Here is a 19,776-nt window from a genome sequence, read left to right as displayed (position 1 = left end):
TAAATGATGACTATGATATGATGTTTTACTTATGCATATCACCCCCATATACTCAACACATCCTCAAAGTACTGATCCACATATACGTCTATGTGCTACATTGTCTCATAATGTAGGTACAGTTGCTCAGTATCAACAACGTGAGTAGTTCGAGCATCTCTATGTATATTCCAGTTGGCGAGTCCTCATAGTTCAGGGACTTACTCTATCCATTTAGATTTTGCAGTTTATCAGTTTATAAGTTTTTAGCATTTTCTTTTAGACAGCTCGAGTTAGCTAGGGGTTTGTCCTAGTGACTCTCTAGTTATTAGTAGTAGAGGCTTGTCATACTACTAGTGTTGATACAGATTATTCATTTTGATGTTTCAGATATTTTATTCAGATTATTCTCAGATGTTATAGACAATTTCCGCATTCAGTGTGATTTTCATGTCTACATTTTCATTATTATAAGAGTTAGGCTCAGTAGTATACAGACAGGGTTAGCTTAAGGATACTCGTAGTCTTGAGCACCGTGTGACGTCTTGGGATCAGATTTTAGGGTGTTACACAAGCGTAGCCTTTTGTAGCACCTTTATAACAATACTTAAAAAACGTTGCCTTTGTTTTACTATTGGGCACGCTTCACAAGCGTAGCCTTTTGTAACACCTCTATAACAACACTTTAAAAAAGTTGCCTTTTCTTTATTACTAGCCACACTTAAAAAATATAGCCTTTTATACATACTCTATGGCAATAGTTGTAAAGTGTAATCATGTTTTAGCCATACTTTTGAAGTGTGGCAATATTGCCTAAAATTTGCCAAATATACAGTTTTATGACTTCACCATAGTAAATTTGCTGGAGTGTAAAGAACGTCCGCTAGTAAATATTTAACCCCACCCCAACCTGAAATTACCCCTTAAGTACCTATCCACCATCTCAACAAATATAAATTTCTAAAAGAGAAAGCATGGGAAGTTATATAAGCTTGGTAGACTTTAATAGCTCGTATTTAGTTCAGTATGGAAAATGATTTATTAAGCTTAAAGAATAGAAATGCAAAGTTGGAACCATTTAACAACAGGAGTTTCCAAACAGCTGTAAATGCACGATAGCAAGTAGCTAACCAGGTGTTGTTAAGTTACTTCTTACATATTGCCATTTCTTTAACTTATGGCATCCGCTTTATCAAAATCTCCATGTTTCTGTATCACCTTCTGTCTGTTAGTGACTGAACATGATTGGACAATACATAGTGGTTAAAATTTGAAAGAGGGTTGAATGAAAGAATAAGACCCTTTTGAGGAAGGATGGATTATTGTAGGTTAAAAATTAATGTCATTCCGCATGTAAAAGCGACAATGGATCTGCCAAACATGAATCAACCAATCGGACTTAAAATTAGTATTTCCTAGAACAGTGACTGGACTGGTTTTGGAGATAATAAAGTTGCCACAAATTTGAACTGTCAATACAAACGAAAGCTTCATTATATCAAGTAAAATGATAAACAGCTGATACATGGGGATTAATGTAAATTTGCAATACAGTTTCTTACCTTTAGTTGTCTATACTTTTCTTGGATGGCATTTTGGGTGCTTCCACTGGTGTTCATCTGTAAATCATGCAGTAAAAGAACTGTAGTTTTTAGCTCTAACACCTTATATCTGGTGTAGTGCTCCAAAGTTTGATTCTGCAAGCCATTTCTAGAGTCATTTTGTGGTTGCATTCAATTGCAAAGAAGATGACAGGATAAAGGAGCAAAAAAGTTACATACCCATGGGTGGTTAGATTGACCAAGTGTCTATTTGGTAAGAAATACAACGAATACAACAGTAACAGATGGAAGAAACTTAAGAAAATCATATTCAGCAAGTGTTAGCTCTGGTAAATAGTTTGCCATGAATTCTAGTTCAACAGAGGGAACCTGTAGGTTGGATTAAATTACTTTTTCATATTAATTTCATTTTCTAGGACTCAAACCAAAAGAAGAATGCTTATCTCATGTACCTCAAAGAAGCCTGTGCTTCTTGAAAAAATCTTCTAAAAATAATAGACAATGGCACAAAGAAGGAGCCTAATCTCACAAGTTACATGATAAAATTTGCAAATATTGCTAATTACAGGTACCTCGGGAATTTTTTTATGGTTGGAGCAGTAAGTTGAAAGCCCACAAAATTCAAAACTCGACTTTCCATTTTTACTACCTGACATGCAATTATTAATTAGCCTTTTCACATCCACTGGTAACTTTGTCTTATTATATAACAAAAAAAATCTTAGGAAATATTCCGATTAGTATTTACATAGGAACAAATTATGCATCCAAGATATCATAAATGAGAAAGGGAAGCTCAGAGTTAGATGAGGCAATCTAGATCTTTGCCTCAGAGAAGATAAACATAATGGGGGTAAACACTGTAGTTAGGACCAGCAAAAGAGACAAATATTACTATCATGATTGACTTTACTGGAATGACAGTCAAAAACATTAGCTGTGAAATGCAAAGGAGTTGGTCTTCTACAATTATCGATTTACTAGGACAAATTCTGAAATACTAGACATCATACAATGAAATCAAACATTACTAACTAAACAAATCATATTCCAGGAAGTCCAAAAAAACCCCCAAAGCTACATGCTTTAACAAACAACCAGATGAATGCTTTAACAAAAAACCATGCAAACATTTGTGGCAGCAAGTGCATTATGAAGGGGTTCCTCAGTTTTGTTCTTACTGTAAGTATCAAGGGCATAATCATTTGACTTGTACAATTACGAAAAGAGATGATGAATTTAAGAGAAGGAAAGAGCAATAAGAGAATGCTGAATCTGAAAGAGTTCCCAATAATGACAACATCAAAGAATTACCACCACCACAAAACAGCAGGAACTAGTGACTCAACCAAGTACAAGTTAAGAAAGAGAAAAAAAAAGACCAAGTGTAAGAGCAAAATCAGTGGTAGACTCAATGAAAAAGAAAAAATAAAGATCATCAGTAGCAACAAAAGAATCAACAGCAACGCCAACAAAAAATATTCAAACCCAAAAATCCACACGCCTTTCAAGATGTGGATATGAGTGTTCAGAAACAACATGAAGATGCTGAAAAATGGCCGAGATGAATACCACTGGAATTGTACGTAATAATCTTGGAAGGATTGATTCAAGTATTAATTTTCTTGATCCTAATCCATGTGACCCCAATGCGTGTGTAGATGGTGTTGTGCATGAATCTGCAGGAGGTGTGAAGAAAGAAGATTTAGTTTCGATTCGATCAAAAATATACATTAATTCAGGGACTTACTTCATTTACATAGGTTCTATGTAGTGCATTCATTGCGACAACTACCATGTCTCTACAAGCAAATCTGATAAAAACACATCCTTCAAGGCAAAAATCATATCAACATCAAGAAAAAAAAAGTTGAAATATAAAGCATGCATAGACAATCTATAAGTAGGTGTGCTGACATTATATTTATGTATATGTAGCATGAATAATAAGCATGGTACTAAATATAGAAAATATGACCATACTATTCGAACATATCAAGAAGTAAATGATTAGTAAAATTAAGGAGGGTGTACAACCAGGTGACTACTAGTAGCAACTAGAGAAGTAGCCATGGCCCTACGAAAATATGTCTAAAACTAGGTTCAGTAAGAGAGCATCTTAGCAAACTATGGCCAAATACAGATACTCCTGCAAATTAGATGTCAAAATAAAAATGAGAGAGAAGATAATGACTGTTACATACCACGAAATTATTCTAGTTCATCAGCAATATAGAATACTTCTTCAATAATCCCACATCTAGAAAATACCTTCTAACAAAACCATATTTAGATCAAGGATTTAATTGCACTTCATACGATATTTATAGTGGTAAAGTAGTTAATACTGCAAAAGTAGTTGATACATATTGCTTTTCATCCTATAGCACTAGCCACTAAAAGTGCACAAAAGCTAGAGTTTGTGCCCATACATATTATATCTAAATGCATGAATCAAAGCATGATACATGGAGATTCCTTCAAATTGAACAAGAGTAACAGTGAAAAATAAAGAGCAGATAGAGTCTATATGATCTTCGTTAAAGTCATATATTTGGAGCATATATGCTCAATTTCCTGTTTAGAAGTTTGTTTTCTCAGACCCTGAACAAAAAGTTTTTACGTGTGTTCAGCTTCAGGCAAGATTCCTACAATAAGAGAAAAAAGAGGTAAGAGAGGAGATAAATAAATAATTCCAAATAAATAAGTAGAGGCACAAAAAAATAATTGAAAGCAGTCAAGGAATAAATAAGTGTAACATATGAAAGTTTAGAGTCTCTCAATCATCCTGTATCCTTATTACTGTGGTACTACATTTATCTTTGAATAATAGTAATTTGAACAAATACTGCAGTAGATCTAAAAGAACAGCAAACAAGCAGGTTGAGTACCTGAACACATACCCAATTGGATTCTATTTTCCAAAACCTGTCTAATACCTACTACTCTTTTGAACACATACCCAATTAGATTCTATTGCAATCTTTTCTAATACGCTATTTTTTTAAACACATACCCATTAGATTCTATCATCCAAAATCTTTCTAATGCCTGTTACTCTTTTTTAAGTTTGGTAATCTATAACCTACCTTAGTTAGAATCCTAAAACAGATAGCTCCCCGTAGACAAGGTACATTGATTAATTAAAATAAATAAAAAATCAATATAGATAGATAATCACATGGTTGATACTGAAAAATCAAAATAACAAGAGGCAACAAATTTAGATTGTGCCATCACCGATAGTGCTACATAATAACCTCAAAAGGTGCTAATTAAACTTCACATATGTAGTGATTAACAAATATTATAACAAGAACTCTTAACAAAATGCTCAATATAATCTTAATGATCAATAACGACAAATACTACTAGCACATATTGAAACAAACATAAGATAATAAAGTACGTGGTATTAGATATTAGAGGAACAATTTCAAATCCTAGTGAGGAACATTCCCAAAACTCATCAGAATCACTAAGCTATTGAAAATCAGGAGAAATTTATACCATTCCCATCAAAACTACAGCTACCATAAGCTAATTGTGATTTAGTTCTCAAAAGGAAATTGATCTAAAGTCTTGAGTAATTTTGAATTTGTAGACGTTACAACAACCCATTCCAAGTGGAAAGACAAGTAATCCAAAGATATTCACATGTTTAAATAATGATAAGCACATAATCTGACTTTGGAAAACAAGTTTTTCAGTTTAGCTTCTTCAAGAAAGTCAACAAACAAAAAAGAAAGAACTAAAATAACATATATTGCACGAAATCTAAGAAGGCAGTTCCTTTTTGCTTAAATTTCTTATTAGGAATGATAAAATATTTCACAACGGTAGTTCAATCAATGATATGTTACCTCTTTTTTGACAAGTCTCAAGAAATCCTGATGCTCCAGGCTCACAGACTGAAAGAATAAGTAATAAAGTAGGCCTTGATCAGCAAACATCCAATGAACAAAAGAAAAACTCTAGTCAAGTACTTACGAAAGTCGATGATAAAACAATAATTGGACGATTAAGCTCACAAAGCTGGTCTTGTTGATCCAAAGTTTTGGTTTTCTTTAGTTCTTTTACTTCTTTAGCTTTTCTTAAAAGTTTTCATTAGACTCCTATGTGCTGGATGTAAATTAAGGATGAGCATAATCTAATAGGGTAAATTAACTTATCTTCTACTCCCTTTTGATAACTAATGATCTATTAAGTAAAGTTCTATTTTGTTCTCCTGGTGGGTAAATTTTATTAGACATGTTGCAAGCCATCGTGTGCACTACATTAGGTGACAACCTTAACTTGATGCCTTTATAATATCTAGTTCCTGGAATCATGATTAGACAGGACAATATGGCATAAAAAACAACAGTGTAATCTCTTTCAACTTTTTTAGCAAGGATACATCTTTGATGATCATTAGTATATCGCACATTGCATCAAATGTTATCTGCAGCCAAATTTCTCAAGGTCAGAATACACACACTGCATCACACGGATTGCCTTAAGTTCTACACTGTGGCGATCAATTAGTTTTTCACTTTATCAGGTCAAGGGGGTCTAAATAATATGTACTATTTCATAGCAAACTTGATATGATAACTTGAAAAAAAAAGTAAAAACCTGTGCTAACTAGTTATATTGCATTGATTATGAAAAAGAATTTTATATAGTGTCGGTTTATATAACTTGAATTCTTTTTCTACCATTTCTTTTGGTAATTATATGCTTCAACTTAATGTTAATCACCCTACAGTTTGCTTGTAGAGTCTAGTAATAATTAGAATCACACATTTTTTTTTGTCCGATTTATCTTGAATTTTTTGTCAAAAGGCCCAAGTAAATGCACTAAATCTTGTTTCAATTAATCAGACAAGAGGTAGGGACTATATTTGTTAAACTCATAATGATCAAATCAACAGTGTTAGCACTACACTAGTAATGGTCCTATTACATGAGATTTCGGTTCGGGTAGTGTATGATTCTATGAATAGAGTAATAGATCCAAAGCCATTATGGACAAATTACCTTTATATTAAAGTCAAGAATAATGAAGCTCTTCCCTTTGTACTTTCTTCAATCTTTCACATAGCATGTTATCAAATCTCTCAACAAACTTTGACAATGAATTCATAGAGATAGGATTAGATTGGAGGTGCCTAATTCTTTTGTGACTTTCTTGAGGAATGCATAAAAAACTTTTCTTTTCCACAGCTTCTGCCATCGACTTTACGTAACCCTTTTTGAAAAGAGAAAAATCATCGGTAAAAATTGTTTTTGCACCCTCAATACTTGGAACAAACACATGTATCTTCCCGAAGATCCTGATTTTGAATCATTTTTCAAGCTTGTATTAAACAACAGTAAAACTACGATTATTTGCTTAATATATAGCTGATAATCTAGAGGAATAAAAGAACACTGAGGTTTTCTGGGATGCCTTACTTCTTATGAATTGATGGTTAATGCTATTTTGGGAATGAGTTTAACTCTTATAAAGTGATAATGTATAGATAACCACAAGTAACTGCTCATAATGGCTTAGAACCAAGTCCTAATTAGGGAAAACACTCAAATAAGAATTGACTTTAATTGATTAGAAGACATGATTAACTATCCTATAGCAAAGTCTAAAAAAATCTCTAGGAAGGATTTTTATCAATAAATTGAAACTTGTTGATAAATAAATATATTCTTATTTATAAGCATTTGAGGAGATATTGAATAGAAGGCCTATGAACTTTCTCTATTTTTTGTCATTAGAACAGTTGAAGTTATGTCATCTCAATATATATATAAAAGGTAGTATATAAATCTCAATATAGAAAATACAGAAAAAGCGAAATTGTACTTCAATCTTAATATTTACTTGCACTCTCAACTGTACCCACCCATTTCAAGCTAAATGACACTACAGTTGCACCTTTTTTCTTTAAAAAAATATTTTTTTCATTGTTTTTTCCCTTCATCTACACACTAATACACCACGACGATACTACCTAAGCTTCTTATAGTAACAGTGTAGAATTAAACCACTTAATACTATTTTTTTCAAGTTATGAATCACTAATTATAAGGAGAAAAGGGAAACAGAGCATCAAAATATATAGAAATAAAGGCAAATGAGAAGAAGAGAGAAAAGGATGAAAAATTTACCTTCGATCGCTTAATGGTGTCGGAGTTTTCCACCTCTAAAGTAATGGTCTTACTGGTAAGAGTCTTCATGAAAATCTGCATTTCTCCCCTGAGCCTCAACTCAAGATGAAGAGTCGATTCTTTTTGAATATTATAGTCAGCAAGAGTTCTTCCATTTTCTAACAGTTTGCCCGCAAAGATCAATCTTTGCTGGTCTGTCAAAATCCCTTCCTTGTCCTGGATCTTGGCCATAACGTTGCCAATAGTGTCTGAACTCTCCACCTCAAGGGTGATCGTCTTCCCTATGAGGGTCTTGACAAAAATCTGCAAATCACCATGGAGATGGAGGACCAAGTGAAGAGTGGACTCCTTCTGGATATTGTAATCAATGAGGGTACGGCCAGCAAATCGGTGGATGATGTGGCGGAGGAGGAATGGAATTTGATTTTGCTTGCCTCTTGACAGTGTATGAACCAGCGAGAGAAAAGGAATTATACAGAGAAAGAATATAAATAGGACCCTAGCTGTGCAAATTTCATACTGTGCGACATGGATGCTTCAATTCCACACTAAAACACGCACGAATTTAAATAAACCTTAGTTGTGCAAATTTTAGCTCAATATTAGTTTATTTTATGATTTTTTTAGGTAATTAAAATTTGGAGAGAATAAAATATATTAAACGGAATTTAATATTTTAGTGTTAAAAAATATTGGAGGGAATATTATATTTTGATGTAAATTTTATAAAAGTTATAAGACAACACTTATAAATTGTTGTCATAAAATAATAAAATTGCATATCCTTTAGTTAACAACTAAATTGCATACTAAACAATCATTAACCCGTATATTTTTACCTTTAGGTAGATATAATCCCAAGATTTCCCCCAACATTATTGCTTAAAATGAAAGTGTCATCTCTTGATCATTTGCTAAAGATTATACAACAAGTTTCCAAACAAATCCCCTTATTTTATTTTACATGTCATTTTTGTTAGCATTCCAGGTAACCTCATAGTAATTTGAGCACCCATAGGGTTTGAAGTCTATAATTCGCTCCTTGAGATTTTACCCAATTCAAATTGAGTTACTTGACAATGACCACCTCATCCCTCAATTATGAGAGTGAGTTGAGTATTATCAAAATGGCGTCGGTGCCAGGGAGTGAAATATAGATTTCGCTTATGTGGTGTCATTCTTACTTGGGAATACTTGGAGTGGTGTAATTTACTTTATTTGTTGTTTTTGAATCTTTTGTAGGTGATCAAAGTGTAAACGGAGCAATGACCGATAACATAAGCAATATGGTCCCCTTCGATGCCCCTCTTGATGATGAAGGCCAATTAAATAAAGCGGGAAAAACAAGTGCAATTCGCATCTCATCAACCAATGGGAATGGAGTATTTTATGTGACTAGCGTTATGCATCACATGTTGCAAATGAAAGGGTTGTGTAGGGGTCAAACATATGAGGTCCCGAATGTCAATTTGAAGAGCTTTGTGGAAGTTTGTGCTCGATTTAACATAACACATATTACACAAGAATCCATCCGTCTTCACCTTTTCCTGTTCTCACTAATAGGTGAGGTGGTTTTATGGCTTCTGTCACTTCCACCCAGCTCAATTACATCATGGGAAAAGCTTACTACAATGTTTTTTGATTGATACTTCCTACCATAAAAAGGTCTTCAAAAGCAGGATGAGATTGTGAAATTCCGGCAAATAATGGAGAATCGTTGTTTGAAGCTTGGTAGAGGTTTAATGGAAAGCTAGCCCAATACCCAAATCATGAGGTTCTGGATAAGATTCTCCTTGAGATTTTCTATAGAGCTCTTGATCCATTGAACAAAACGGTGGTGGATAATGTGACAGGCAACTCTATAGTAAAATTGTACCCTCTTGTGGCCTTTTGATTGATAGAAGAAGTGTCAAAACAAAACAGGGTTGTCACATCCATGATACTGATGCTCCAAGATCCTTTCTACTACCTCTGTGGTGACTAATGAACAAAGAAAAAGAGAAGAATAGAAGAAGGAAAACATGGCCAAAATGATGACCCAACTTGAGCTCTTGACGAAGCATATTATGGGTGCACCTGCAAAAGCGGTAAATGCCGTAGCATTAAAGTCTTACGAATATGATGAAGAGTCAAAGAAGTTGGATGAATAAATCTGGTACTTGAAAAACTACTCGGAGGGTTCCCGCCCCACCTATCAAAGGCAAGGAGGGAACCAAGGTTGGATGGATCGTGACCAAGATAGAGATTGGAGAGATAGGAAATATAATTATGACCGCTATGTTCTACCCCATGATAGGGCTAAGCCCAAAGAGTCGAATGTCATCGACCCTAAAAAGTTCTAGACCGAGGAAGTGCTGGCAAGGATCTTAAGTAGGGTGGAAGATACGGACAAAATGGTCCACGAATTAAAGGGTGATTTTTCCCATCTCTCTTAAATAGTGGTGTCTCACTCTACCTCTATTAAGCAACTGGAGACCCAAGTCAGGCAAATCTCCATACAATTAAATGCGAGGCCTAGAGGTTGACTTTCAAGTGACACAATTTCTAACCCAAAGAATGACGTGCAAGTCTTAGCTATTGTCATAAGGAGTGGGAAAACACTTGACGAACCCTTTAGGGGAGAATTGAGCAAAAATTTGCCCAAGGCTAAAACAAAGGAGGTGAAGCCCCAAAGAATAGAAGAAAATGATGAGAAAGAGATTGAAGAAAGTGATGAAGATGTGGTTAAAGTTGAAAGGCCACAAGTTGAAGCAAGACCAACCATCCAAGTTCCTCCCCCGTTCCCTCAAAGTTTGCATATAAAGTTAAAAATGATAAATGAGGAAGTTCATGGCCAAACTTAGCAACCTATCGATAAATATCCCATTACTTGAGGTAATCCAAGAGATCCAAAGATACGCTAAGTTGATGAAAAAGTTGATATCGAAGAAGAAACTTGTTGAAGAAGACACTATTGAGGTCACTCATAGGTGTAGCACTATCATAGATAGTAAGGTTGTGAAAAAGAAAGATGACCCTGGAGCGTTCACTATTCCTTGCACAATTGGGAATGAATTTGCAAAAGCTCTATGTGACCTTGGTACAAGCATCAACTTAATGCCTTTTGTCATACAATAAACTTGGTTTGGATACCCCGACGCCAACCTCTATGTGGCTCTTGATGGCGGACCGGTCTATAAAAAGGCCGATGGGTATATTGTTTGATGTCCTTGTGAAAGTCAACAAGTTCATTCTCCCAGTAGGTTTTGTGGTATTGGATTATGAATTGGACCAAGAGGTGCCTATCATTATTGGTCATTCTTTCTTGGCCACCGAGAGAGCCATTATCGATCTAGAGCTGGGGGAGATAAAATTTAGAGTGCAAGGGGATGAGGTCTCTTTCAAAATTTGTAAGTCAAAGAAGCAAACCATGTAGTATCTAGTAGTACCGGTGGTGGATATGGAAAATGAGAAGGTGAATGAGGAGAGGTTTGAAGACCCACCTTGAGAATTAAGAAAGGAACATGTGTGCTATGATGATAACTAAGGCGCTAGGTGGGAGGCAACCCACAAATTCCACGAGAGTGACTCATATTATTTTTGTTATGTTTCTATAGGGTAGATTTTATATTTTGCATATGAATAAACCATGCATTTGTGGCACTATGTAGTGCATTGGATGAGCGTAAAAATGGGAAAGTGTGTAAATCTGCATTAAGAACTTAACATGTGAAAATAGGGGAGCAGACTTTCTCTCAGTTATTGTGATTGTGGTTACCAAGCTCTATCGTGGTCACGCATATGTCTGCAATCGTGGTCCCTTTACCGCAATTGTGGCCACTTCAGTCATTTAACCCCTTATTTCTCTCATTCCCTTACAGCCCATTTCAAGATTGTACTATCTAATTTGGGCTAATTTCTGGCCAAGTTTATGAGATATCAAATAGAATCCTTGTATCCCTTTGTATCACAACTCCGGTAGGTGACATGAATCCATGCCTTTACTTTTAAAAATAGGCCATAGAATGCATGATTAAGAAAGGGCCTAAAATTTTGATTGTTATGCTTTCCATATTGTCATACTTAGTATTGGTGTGATGTTGACTGTTTGATTAATGTGTTCACACAAGTGGGGAAATCTTAAGTACCCAATGACGTGTTAAAAAGGTAGACAAATGAGATATGCACACCAAGTGTTTGATAAAATGCTCAAATGAACTTTCAATGTTATTATTTTCTTTCTAAAGGGCATTTACATACTTGTTAGCATTGTTCCAATGATCTTCATATGCATCTATATTGTAAAACATGATAGTAGCTTAAATTTGGAAGAAACCTGAACATACAGAGCTGACATCGAACCAGCCTCAGGCAGCACGATTGAGGTCATAGACTATAATCGTGGTAACGCAAATGTGGTCCTGACTCGCGATCGTGGTAACTGAGGACAGTTTCCTGCCATGCCAAAAATTGTGCACTTCTAATATCTAGTCAAGCAACACCAAACACCTAGTCCAATGAACTTTAGTGATCACTATAGCATAATGTGCATTATTAAAATGGCATCAAAAGATATAATGTGTGCTTAGTGCTTTTAGGATGACCTTATGGATAAGTATGATCACATTCAATTCATGGCTCTCGAGGGCCGCACTCATTACTACAGTGATCTTTAGGAAAAAGCTGCTTTCAAAGAGGGGAATTTGCTTGGAGAATATTCCGGAGAAACTACCAGCATTTCATGACAAACTTGAAGCCTTAGGGTGACAGTGCTTCTTCCCGGATCCATGTATTGCAAATGAATAATGGGTCCGTGAATTTTATGTAAACATCAGTGGAGTGTCTTTTTTGGACCCACTCAATGTGACTGTCAGGATTCATGGAAAGCCGATAAAAGTTAGGATGAAACAAATCAATGATGTTTATGGGCTCAAGCAGGAAGACATGGGTGAATTCAAAGCGAAGGGGTGTAAATTAGGGAATTGGTTATCAAAACGACTATGCCCCGGAAAAAAAGTCTTGTGGACCAAAACTAAAATTAATATTTCTATGAACGACTTCACTTCTGATGCTTGGATATGGTTTCACATCATTTGTAGCCAAGTTTCTCCTTGCACCCACATGACAGCAGTCCAAGAATTACGTGCTAGTATGGTTGCGTGCATTCTAGACTGTATCCCTCTAGATTTTGGTCAACTCATAGTTAATGAAATATATCATTTCAAGAACTAAGGTGGTACATATCTATTATTCCCCTCCTTGATTACAGAGCTTTGCAAAAGAGCGGGGGTGAAAAAGTATGCTAGTAATACATGGGTGTGCCGTGGTGCCCCTATCTACCCCTTGAGGATTCGAGGTGAGGGCGCACCCGACAAAAGCAAGAAAAGGATGGTTGATTTGGAAAACCTGGCATGCAGTGAGACCCAGTCTCATAGGTCATCCACCACGGGACCTCTTGAGGAGATTGGAGTAAATATTTCCACCATCAAAGAGTTTGTGTCTAAATTGCCCCAAGAACCGTGAGAGCCTTACACTACTTATTTTTATTACGTGTCATATACCGATTATGAGAAGTACAAGGAGGACTAAAAGGAGCAAGCCAACATTGATAAGCTTGGTAAGGCTTATCATAGATGCAAGAAAAATTTGAGTACCCGTGGCATCGAGGCCAAAAATGTAAGGGAAGTCTGAGTACCTCTAGCATTGATGTTTTGGAATCGCATTCATACCCATTGGTGGAAATTGAGTAACCATGTAGGTGGTTATCCCGTATGATAGTTTGCAATGTTAGACTATAACTTAGGTTGCTTCCATGATTAGAAAATTATGCATGGTGCGAATATAAAAGCAAACGCCCCCCTCTATCCAAAAATTTTGCAAAATTCGAAGGCATGGACGTGAGAAACCTCATGAGAAAACTTTCCCTCTGTCTATGAATTTAAAAAAAAACTAAATTCAGAAAAATAATGAATATCCATCTTTGTCACAAGTAGGCAGATCAATTGAAAATCCTTAACAATATTCACATGCAATGTGTGTGAGCTTAATTATCTACATCTCATGTGTACTTGTACCATCTAGGACTTGCCCCACTAGTATGTCAAAGCTAAATTTTGATTGTGCTTGGTTGGTAAAATAATCATAGGCCATCTTGTAGTTTTGGAAGCCCACTTTAGCCTAAAAAGCCTACCAATACATAGGAGTTACCCCTGGCCACCCTCTTTCAGCCTTTGGACTTTTCTTTAAGTCGTGACCCTTCTATTCATATTTTATCAGGTGAAGTCATTGTGGTTTTATCGAAAGATTAACCACAATGATCTTTGACCTAGCCTATCCTTTAGTTAACAACTAAATTTCATGCTAAACCATCACTAACCCTTATTCTTTTACCTTTAGGTAGACATAATCCCAAGATTTCCCCTAACAGCGTTGCTTAAAATGAAAGTGTCATTTCTTGATCATTTGTTAAAGATTGTACAATAAGTTTCCAAATAAATCCCCTCATTTTATTTTACATGTCCATTTTGTTAGCATTCTGGGTAACCTCGTAGTAGTTTGAGCTCCCATAGGGTTTGAAGTCTATAGTTCACTCCTTGAGATTTGACCCTAATTCAAATTGGGTTACTTGACAACAACCTCATCACCCCTCAATCATGGGAGTGAGTTGAGCGTTATCAATAGGCGATGTAATACCCTGTACTTTTTCTAGATTGAAAAGTATCCCAAGAATGTTAGAAACCTTCTTTGAAATATGAATACACTTTTGTACACATGGTATTTTCAAGATTTTCACTTTTTATCATGTGGGGAATCGAATAAGCTTTCCATAGATACAAAATTCGTCCAAATCCAACACCCGGGTGAAAAGTTAGTTACTTTTTAGCGAGACAGTGTATCACCTAAGACTTCAGCGCGTCGCGGAGATAGGTCAAATGGCAATTGTCAATTTCTAGTGTTGCTTCACGATAGTGGTGCATCACACTAAACTTCCAGGTCACAGACAAAGTGGTAACGCGATAGCTTCACGTCGCGCCACAGTGTAATTTCCCATTTATCAATTTCCAGTGACTTGGCGCGATAGTGGCGCGTCACGCCAAGGATGAAAATCAAAAAATTTTCTCTGAAATTAAAGACACGTCCAGGGTTAAAAGGGTCAATTTCCCACCCCTATATATACCCAATAACACGTGATTTAGTTATTCTTCACCCAAAATATACTAGTTTCTCTCAAGAATAGGCTAGGGTTTTTATTGGGGATTCAAATTCAAGAAGGTTTCACCGCCAATCCTCAAGAAATCACATCCCAGGTATGCATAGTGTTCATTCAAGGACTTTTTTCGTCCATGAAGTCCAAGAATCCCTTTTCCAACTTCAAGTTATGGATTTTCTTTATGATTCATGATTGGACTATTCTTGTTCATGCTGATAAATGAGAAAGGGAATTCTACTTTATGTTGGGTGATAAATTCTATGTCGGTTAAATTATTATAGATATAGATTCATGAAAACCTATGACTAAACCCTTGAATAATAAAATTTGGATTGAACCATGATGTTTAATTATTGTATAATGATGTTTACATGTACCATGCCTACAATATACTTGGTTAAATGCCTAGATGAAGAAAAAGTGTCTAACTAGAATAATACCATGAAATCCCCATGTATGTACAAGTTATGTCTATCACATGTTTTGATGAAATGCTTCTATACATGTATTATGGATTATGATGTTAATTATATATTCAAGTAAGTTATGCTTTGTCAGGTTCCTTCCATCGAGTCCTGGAGGTACTCGTACCCAAAACATTAGCTGTGCGCCTAGAGCCATGTCATGTTTTCACGGTACTCTCAATCAAGCTACGATCCTTAGACTACAGACAGTCTTATGAATCAGGAAATCTCCATGATCTTATGAACTTAGTCAGTTGTCAGATATCAGTAGTATTCCGTTAGTCAATGAAATTCAGTAATTCAGCTCATGTTTAGTTCAGTAAATCATGTTTAGTGTCCATTCAGATGGGATTAAAAATTATCACCTAGTGAACCAAGGATGGGGACACACACTATCAAATGAGGGTGTGATCCTTAGCAGTCATCTTTGCATTTCAGAACTATGTAGCTAGCATAGGTTGAGACATCAACACTGTTGATGAGGGTTGATGAGGTGGATAAGTATTGTCAGATAAGGGCCCCACTATTCTCGTACAGGGGACACTATCAAATAAGGGTCACCTACTGCTTGTCCTTACCAGTGGTGCGGTATTGACACCCTTTTAATTGGGGTTATAGATTGGACCCCAACTTAGCCATAATGGAGTATCAGGGGCATTCGGTTAGATAACTACTTCCCACAGTTTTAGCTACAGAATCAGGACTATCAGATACAGTCACTCTATCTCAATAATAGTACTCAGATAGTTCTATAGAACTCAGGGCTGTCAGATACAATCAACTCAGTACAGTGCAGAACTCAGCTAGTTCCATCAGTATCAGGACTGTCAGATACAGTCACTAATGTTATTAGTACTCAGACTCAGTAATCATGTTATTACGAACTCAGTTAATAGTATATTAATTATATGAAACTCATGTTATCAGTATTCAGACATAGGACTATCAGATACAATCAATCAAATCAGTTCTTCATAATCAGAACTGTCACGAACAATCTTTTATGTATTAGTGATACAACATCAGTCTCTCAGTATTCAGTAGATTTAGTCATTTATATTCAGTATCCCAGTATCAGTACTCAGATATCAGTAAGCCCACGTTATCAGAATTCATGAGTCAACATTATCACGATCTTAGTTATAGTTACGTATTCATGCGTGTATTCTCACGTTCATATTATTTAGTCAGTTAGTATTGTTCATGGATATGAAACTATTGCCTTCAGCCTACCTCACTTGCATACCAGTACATTTAAAGTACTGTCGCATTTGTGCTATTGTATTTTATACCATAGGTTTAGAAGCACAAACTCCAGAGAACCAGTAGCATCCCAATTCAATGATCAGATTTAGCACTGAGTCCCCATCCTTCGAGGACATGATGATCACATTAATATTTCAATTTTCAGTTTATTTTAGTAGTTGAAGTTAGTTGGGAATATGTCCCATCAACTCCTTATTCAAAAAGTTTAGAGGCTTTCAGACTATAGCATGTTAGACAGTTATCTTAGTTGTTTTGGTATTGTTATACCATACTTTTCAGTTATGTACTAGTATTGAACCTTATGGCCTTTCAGTTCATGTTTTCACATTTATGATATTATTACTATTATTTAGTGCTCAGTTTACAGATATCAGTAATGGGTTAGCTTGTGGTCCTTCGGGGTCATGGGCATTGTGTAGCATTTTGGGTACCAGATTTGGGGTGTTAAAAACTTGGTAGCAGAGCCTAAGGTTCAATAGTGTCCTAGGAAGCCTGAAAAGCTGCATCTAGTAGAGTCTTGTACATGGGTGTTTTGTGCACCACACTTATGCACAGGAGGCTAAGAGATATTTTAGGAACAGTTTCCCTTCTTTCATGTCTCAGGTCATGCTATAGAAAGGTTCTCTAAGAAAATCATATTGATTCTCCTCATGCTTCACTTATGTCAACTTCAGCTTACTTTCAATGTAACAGAAGCCGTGAAGCTCAAAGTCCTAGAGATAGGTCTTTTCAGACAGTCCCTGCAGACAGTTAGTATGGGATTGCCCACAAGCTCAAAAGTATCCCATCAGTTCAGTTATGTTCCAGAGTTTTACAACTCTTATTCATGATCATGAGAACTCATACGTCATCAGATCCCTCCTCAGAATTCTAAGATAGCATATGACTTAGAGTTAGAAGCATGAACTCAGGAGTTTAGCAGTAGTGGAGTTGGAATAACATTATCCAGGTTGAACAGATTATGTATTCATGGGGATAGTTGTACCAGAGTAAATCAGTAGGCTTGAACAGTGTAAGCTAGCACTTAAAGTTTATTAATCTGATACTAAGTATGAAGGTGAGAATGTGAATTAGGTGATGTGGTATTAGTAGTTTATGAAGAAATAGAACCAGATGATGTGTTTAGTAAGGTAAGCAGGTGTCGAATAGAGTGTAAGTATGTGATTATGATTGTAGTTCAGTTCAGAGTGTTGTAAAATGTTCACAGACTTATGATGATGGCTTAAAGCTAAGGGGGAGATAATAGATCAAGTGACCAATTCAGGCTCTGAGATTCCAGTAGTAGTGCCGGTACGTATAGAAAAGCAGTTAGGAAAAACACAAGATTAATCATTTCCTAAGCTTATTATGCTCATTATTCATCATCCTCTTCAAAAGCAAAACCCTAGAAACCAAGAGCTTATTCTACAAGGAATCAAAATCGTCCATAGATTCTGCAAGAAAGCTCGAAATTGAGGGTTTCAAAAGCAAGAACATCAAAAACCCATCATCAAGAACTCAATAGAAATCCAAGATTCAAGGTTTCTTCATCTAAGCAATAATTAAGGTATGTGGGGTTATGAACAAGGATACTCCTTTCATCCTTGTGCCCAAAACTTATTTTAAATTACAAAGTTATTTGATTTTCTATGATTTTTCATGAATTTGAAATTAGGGTTCATACTCAGTGTTGCCATTTACAAGATTATGAGATTACAAGAGAATTTTAAGTTGAATTGCATGTCTATTTTCATATCTGCACGCTTATTGCAGTGATTTCCAGATTTTGAGATGAATTTTTATTATTTTCATTATCAAGCATGATTATTATGATGCTTTTACATGAGTTTGATTTATGGGTTGTTAAGCCCTAAGTTTATATGTTGAGATTTTGAGAATGATGTTGCTTTAAGCATCCTATGAGATGATTATCTATAAAGTTTTGATCTTTTGATCCTAAGATAAGTTTCGGAATCTACTTTACAGATTTACTACAGATTATAGAAAGAAAAATAGTTTCATTAACAAATTTATTTAGATAAATACATAACTGGTTTCATAATAAACCCTTATGCGAGTTTTAAAGTGGATTTCTAACAAGATGAGCGTAGAAAATTAAAGGGAGTAGTATTTAGCACCGAGATGGTTATGAGTCCAAGGTCTCATGGCCTAGAACTACGTGCCACGATAGGATTCTGATTCAGAGCCCATAGTGGGCTGAGATAGTGTTCAATTCAGCTAAGGTTATACTCCCTGGCAAGAGTATGACACCTCTCCCCAACGGGAGGTTTCTTTCACAGGTGGATGATACGTTGGACTCCATGTAGCTCGCATGGTTTATATCGGTTAAGAGAACCCTCCTTGCAGAACAGTTTTAAAGTATTTATCCCTGCTAGTAAAAGACATACAGATTTTCAGATAAAGTATTTTCTGTAAAGTTGTAAGGCTTACAGACTACAGATTTTAGAGTGGAAAAAGCTTTTAGGAAACTAAGTGTAAAGGCTCATAAGTTTTACTCAGATTATACCTTACAAAAAAGATAGTAACTTCAGATTTCAGCTTTCAAATTTCGAATTAAGTAGTGAGTCCTTCTACACTTAGACAGAATGGTTTAAAAAGGAAGAATACGAGTACAACTTTTAGAACTAAATATTATGGCTCACTAGATTCACAAAGTATGATTTGTTATTCATGACTATTATTTCTAGTATTTCAGACATGCGAGCTTATGTGAGTCATTTATATTTAACATGCATTGTTTTATAAATGATGACTATGAGATAATGTTTTACTTATGCATATCACCCCCATATACTCAGTTCATCTCAAAGTACTGATTCACATATACGTCTATGTGCTACATTGTCTCATAATGTAGGTACAGTTGCTCAGTATCAACAACGTGAGTAGTTTGAGCATCTCCATGTACATTCTAGTTGGTGAATCCTCATAGTTCGGGGACTTATTCTATCTGTTCAGATTTTACAGTTTATTAGTTTATGAGTTTTTAGTATTTTCTTTTAGATAGTTCGAGTTAGCTGGGGTTTTGTCCTAGTAACTCTCTAGTTATTAGTAGTAGAGACTTATCAGACTACTAGTGTTGATACAAATTATTCATTTTGATGTTTCACATATTTTATTTAGATTACTCTCAGATATTATAGACAATTTCCTCATTCAGTGTGAT

General features: G+C 35.5%; 1 protein-coding gene across 1 annotated transcript; it reads right to left on the bottom strand.

Annotated features, from left to right (window-relative positions):
• Nucleotides 1-1,394: 1,394 nt before the first annotated feature.
• Nucleotides 1,395-7,922, bottom strand: LOC107879002 (ubiquitin-like). The gene is made up of 4 exons (XM_047395386.1): nt 7,692-7,922; nt 1,806-1,910; nt 1,542-1,598; nt 1,395-1,448 (listed from the first exon to the last, which is right to left on the bottom strand). The coding sequence occupies exons 1-4, from the start codon at nt 7,920-7,922 to the stop codon at nt 1,395-1,397; spliced, it is 447 nt and encodes a 148-aa protein (XP_047251342.1).
• Between the last annotated feature and the right edge of the window lie 11,854 nt (nt 7,923-19,776).

The sequence above is a fragment of the Capsicum annuum genome, chromosome 8 (genome assembly GCF_002878395.1).
Source record: "Capsicum annuum cultivar UCD-10X-F1 chromosome 8, UCD10Xv1.1, whole genome shotgun sequence".
NCBI lineage: Eukaryota > Viridiplantae > Streptophyta > Magnoliopsida > Solanales > Solanaceae > Capsicum > Capsicum annuum.
This window is presented reverse-complemented; position numbering and strand designations above follow the sequence as displayed.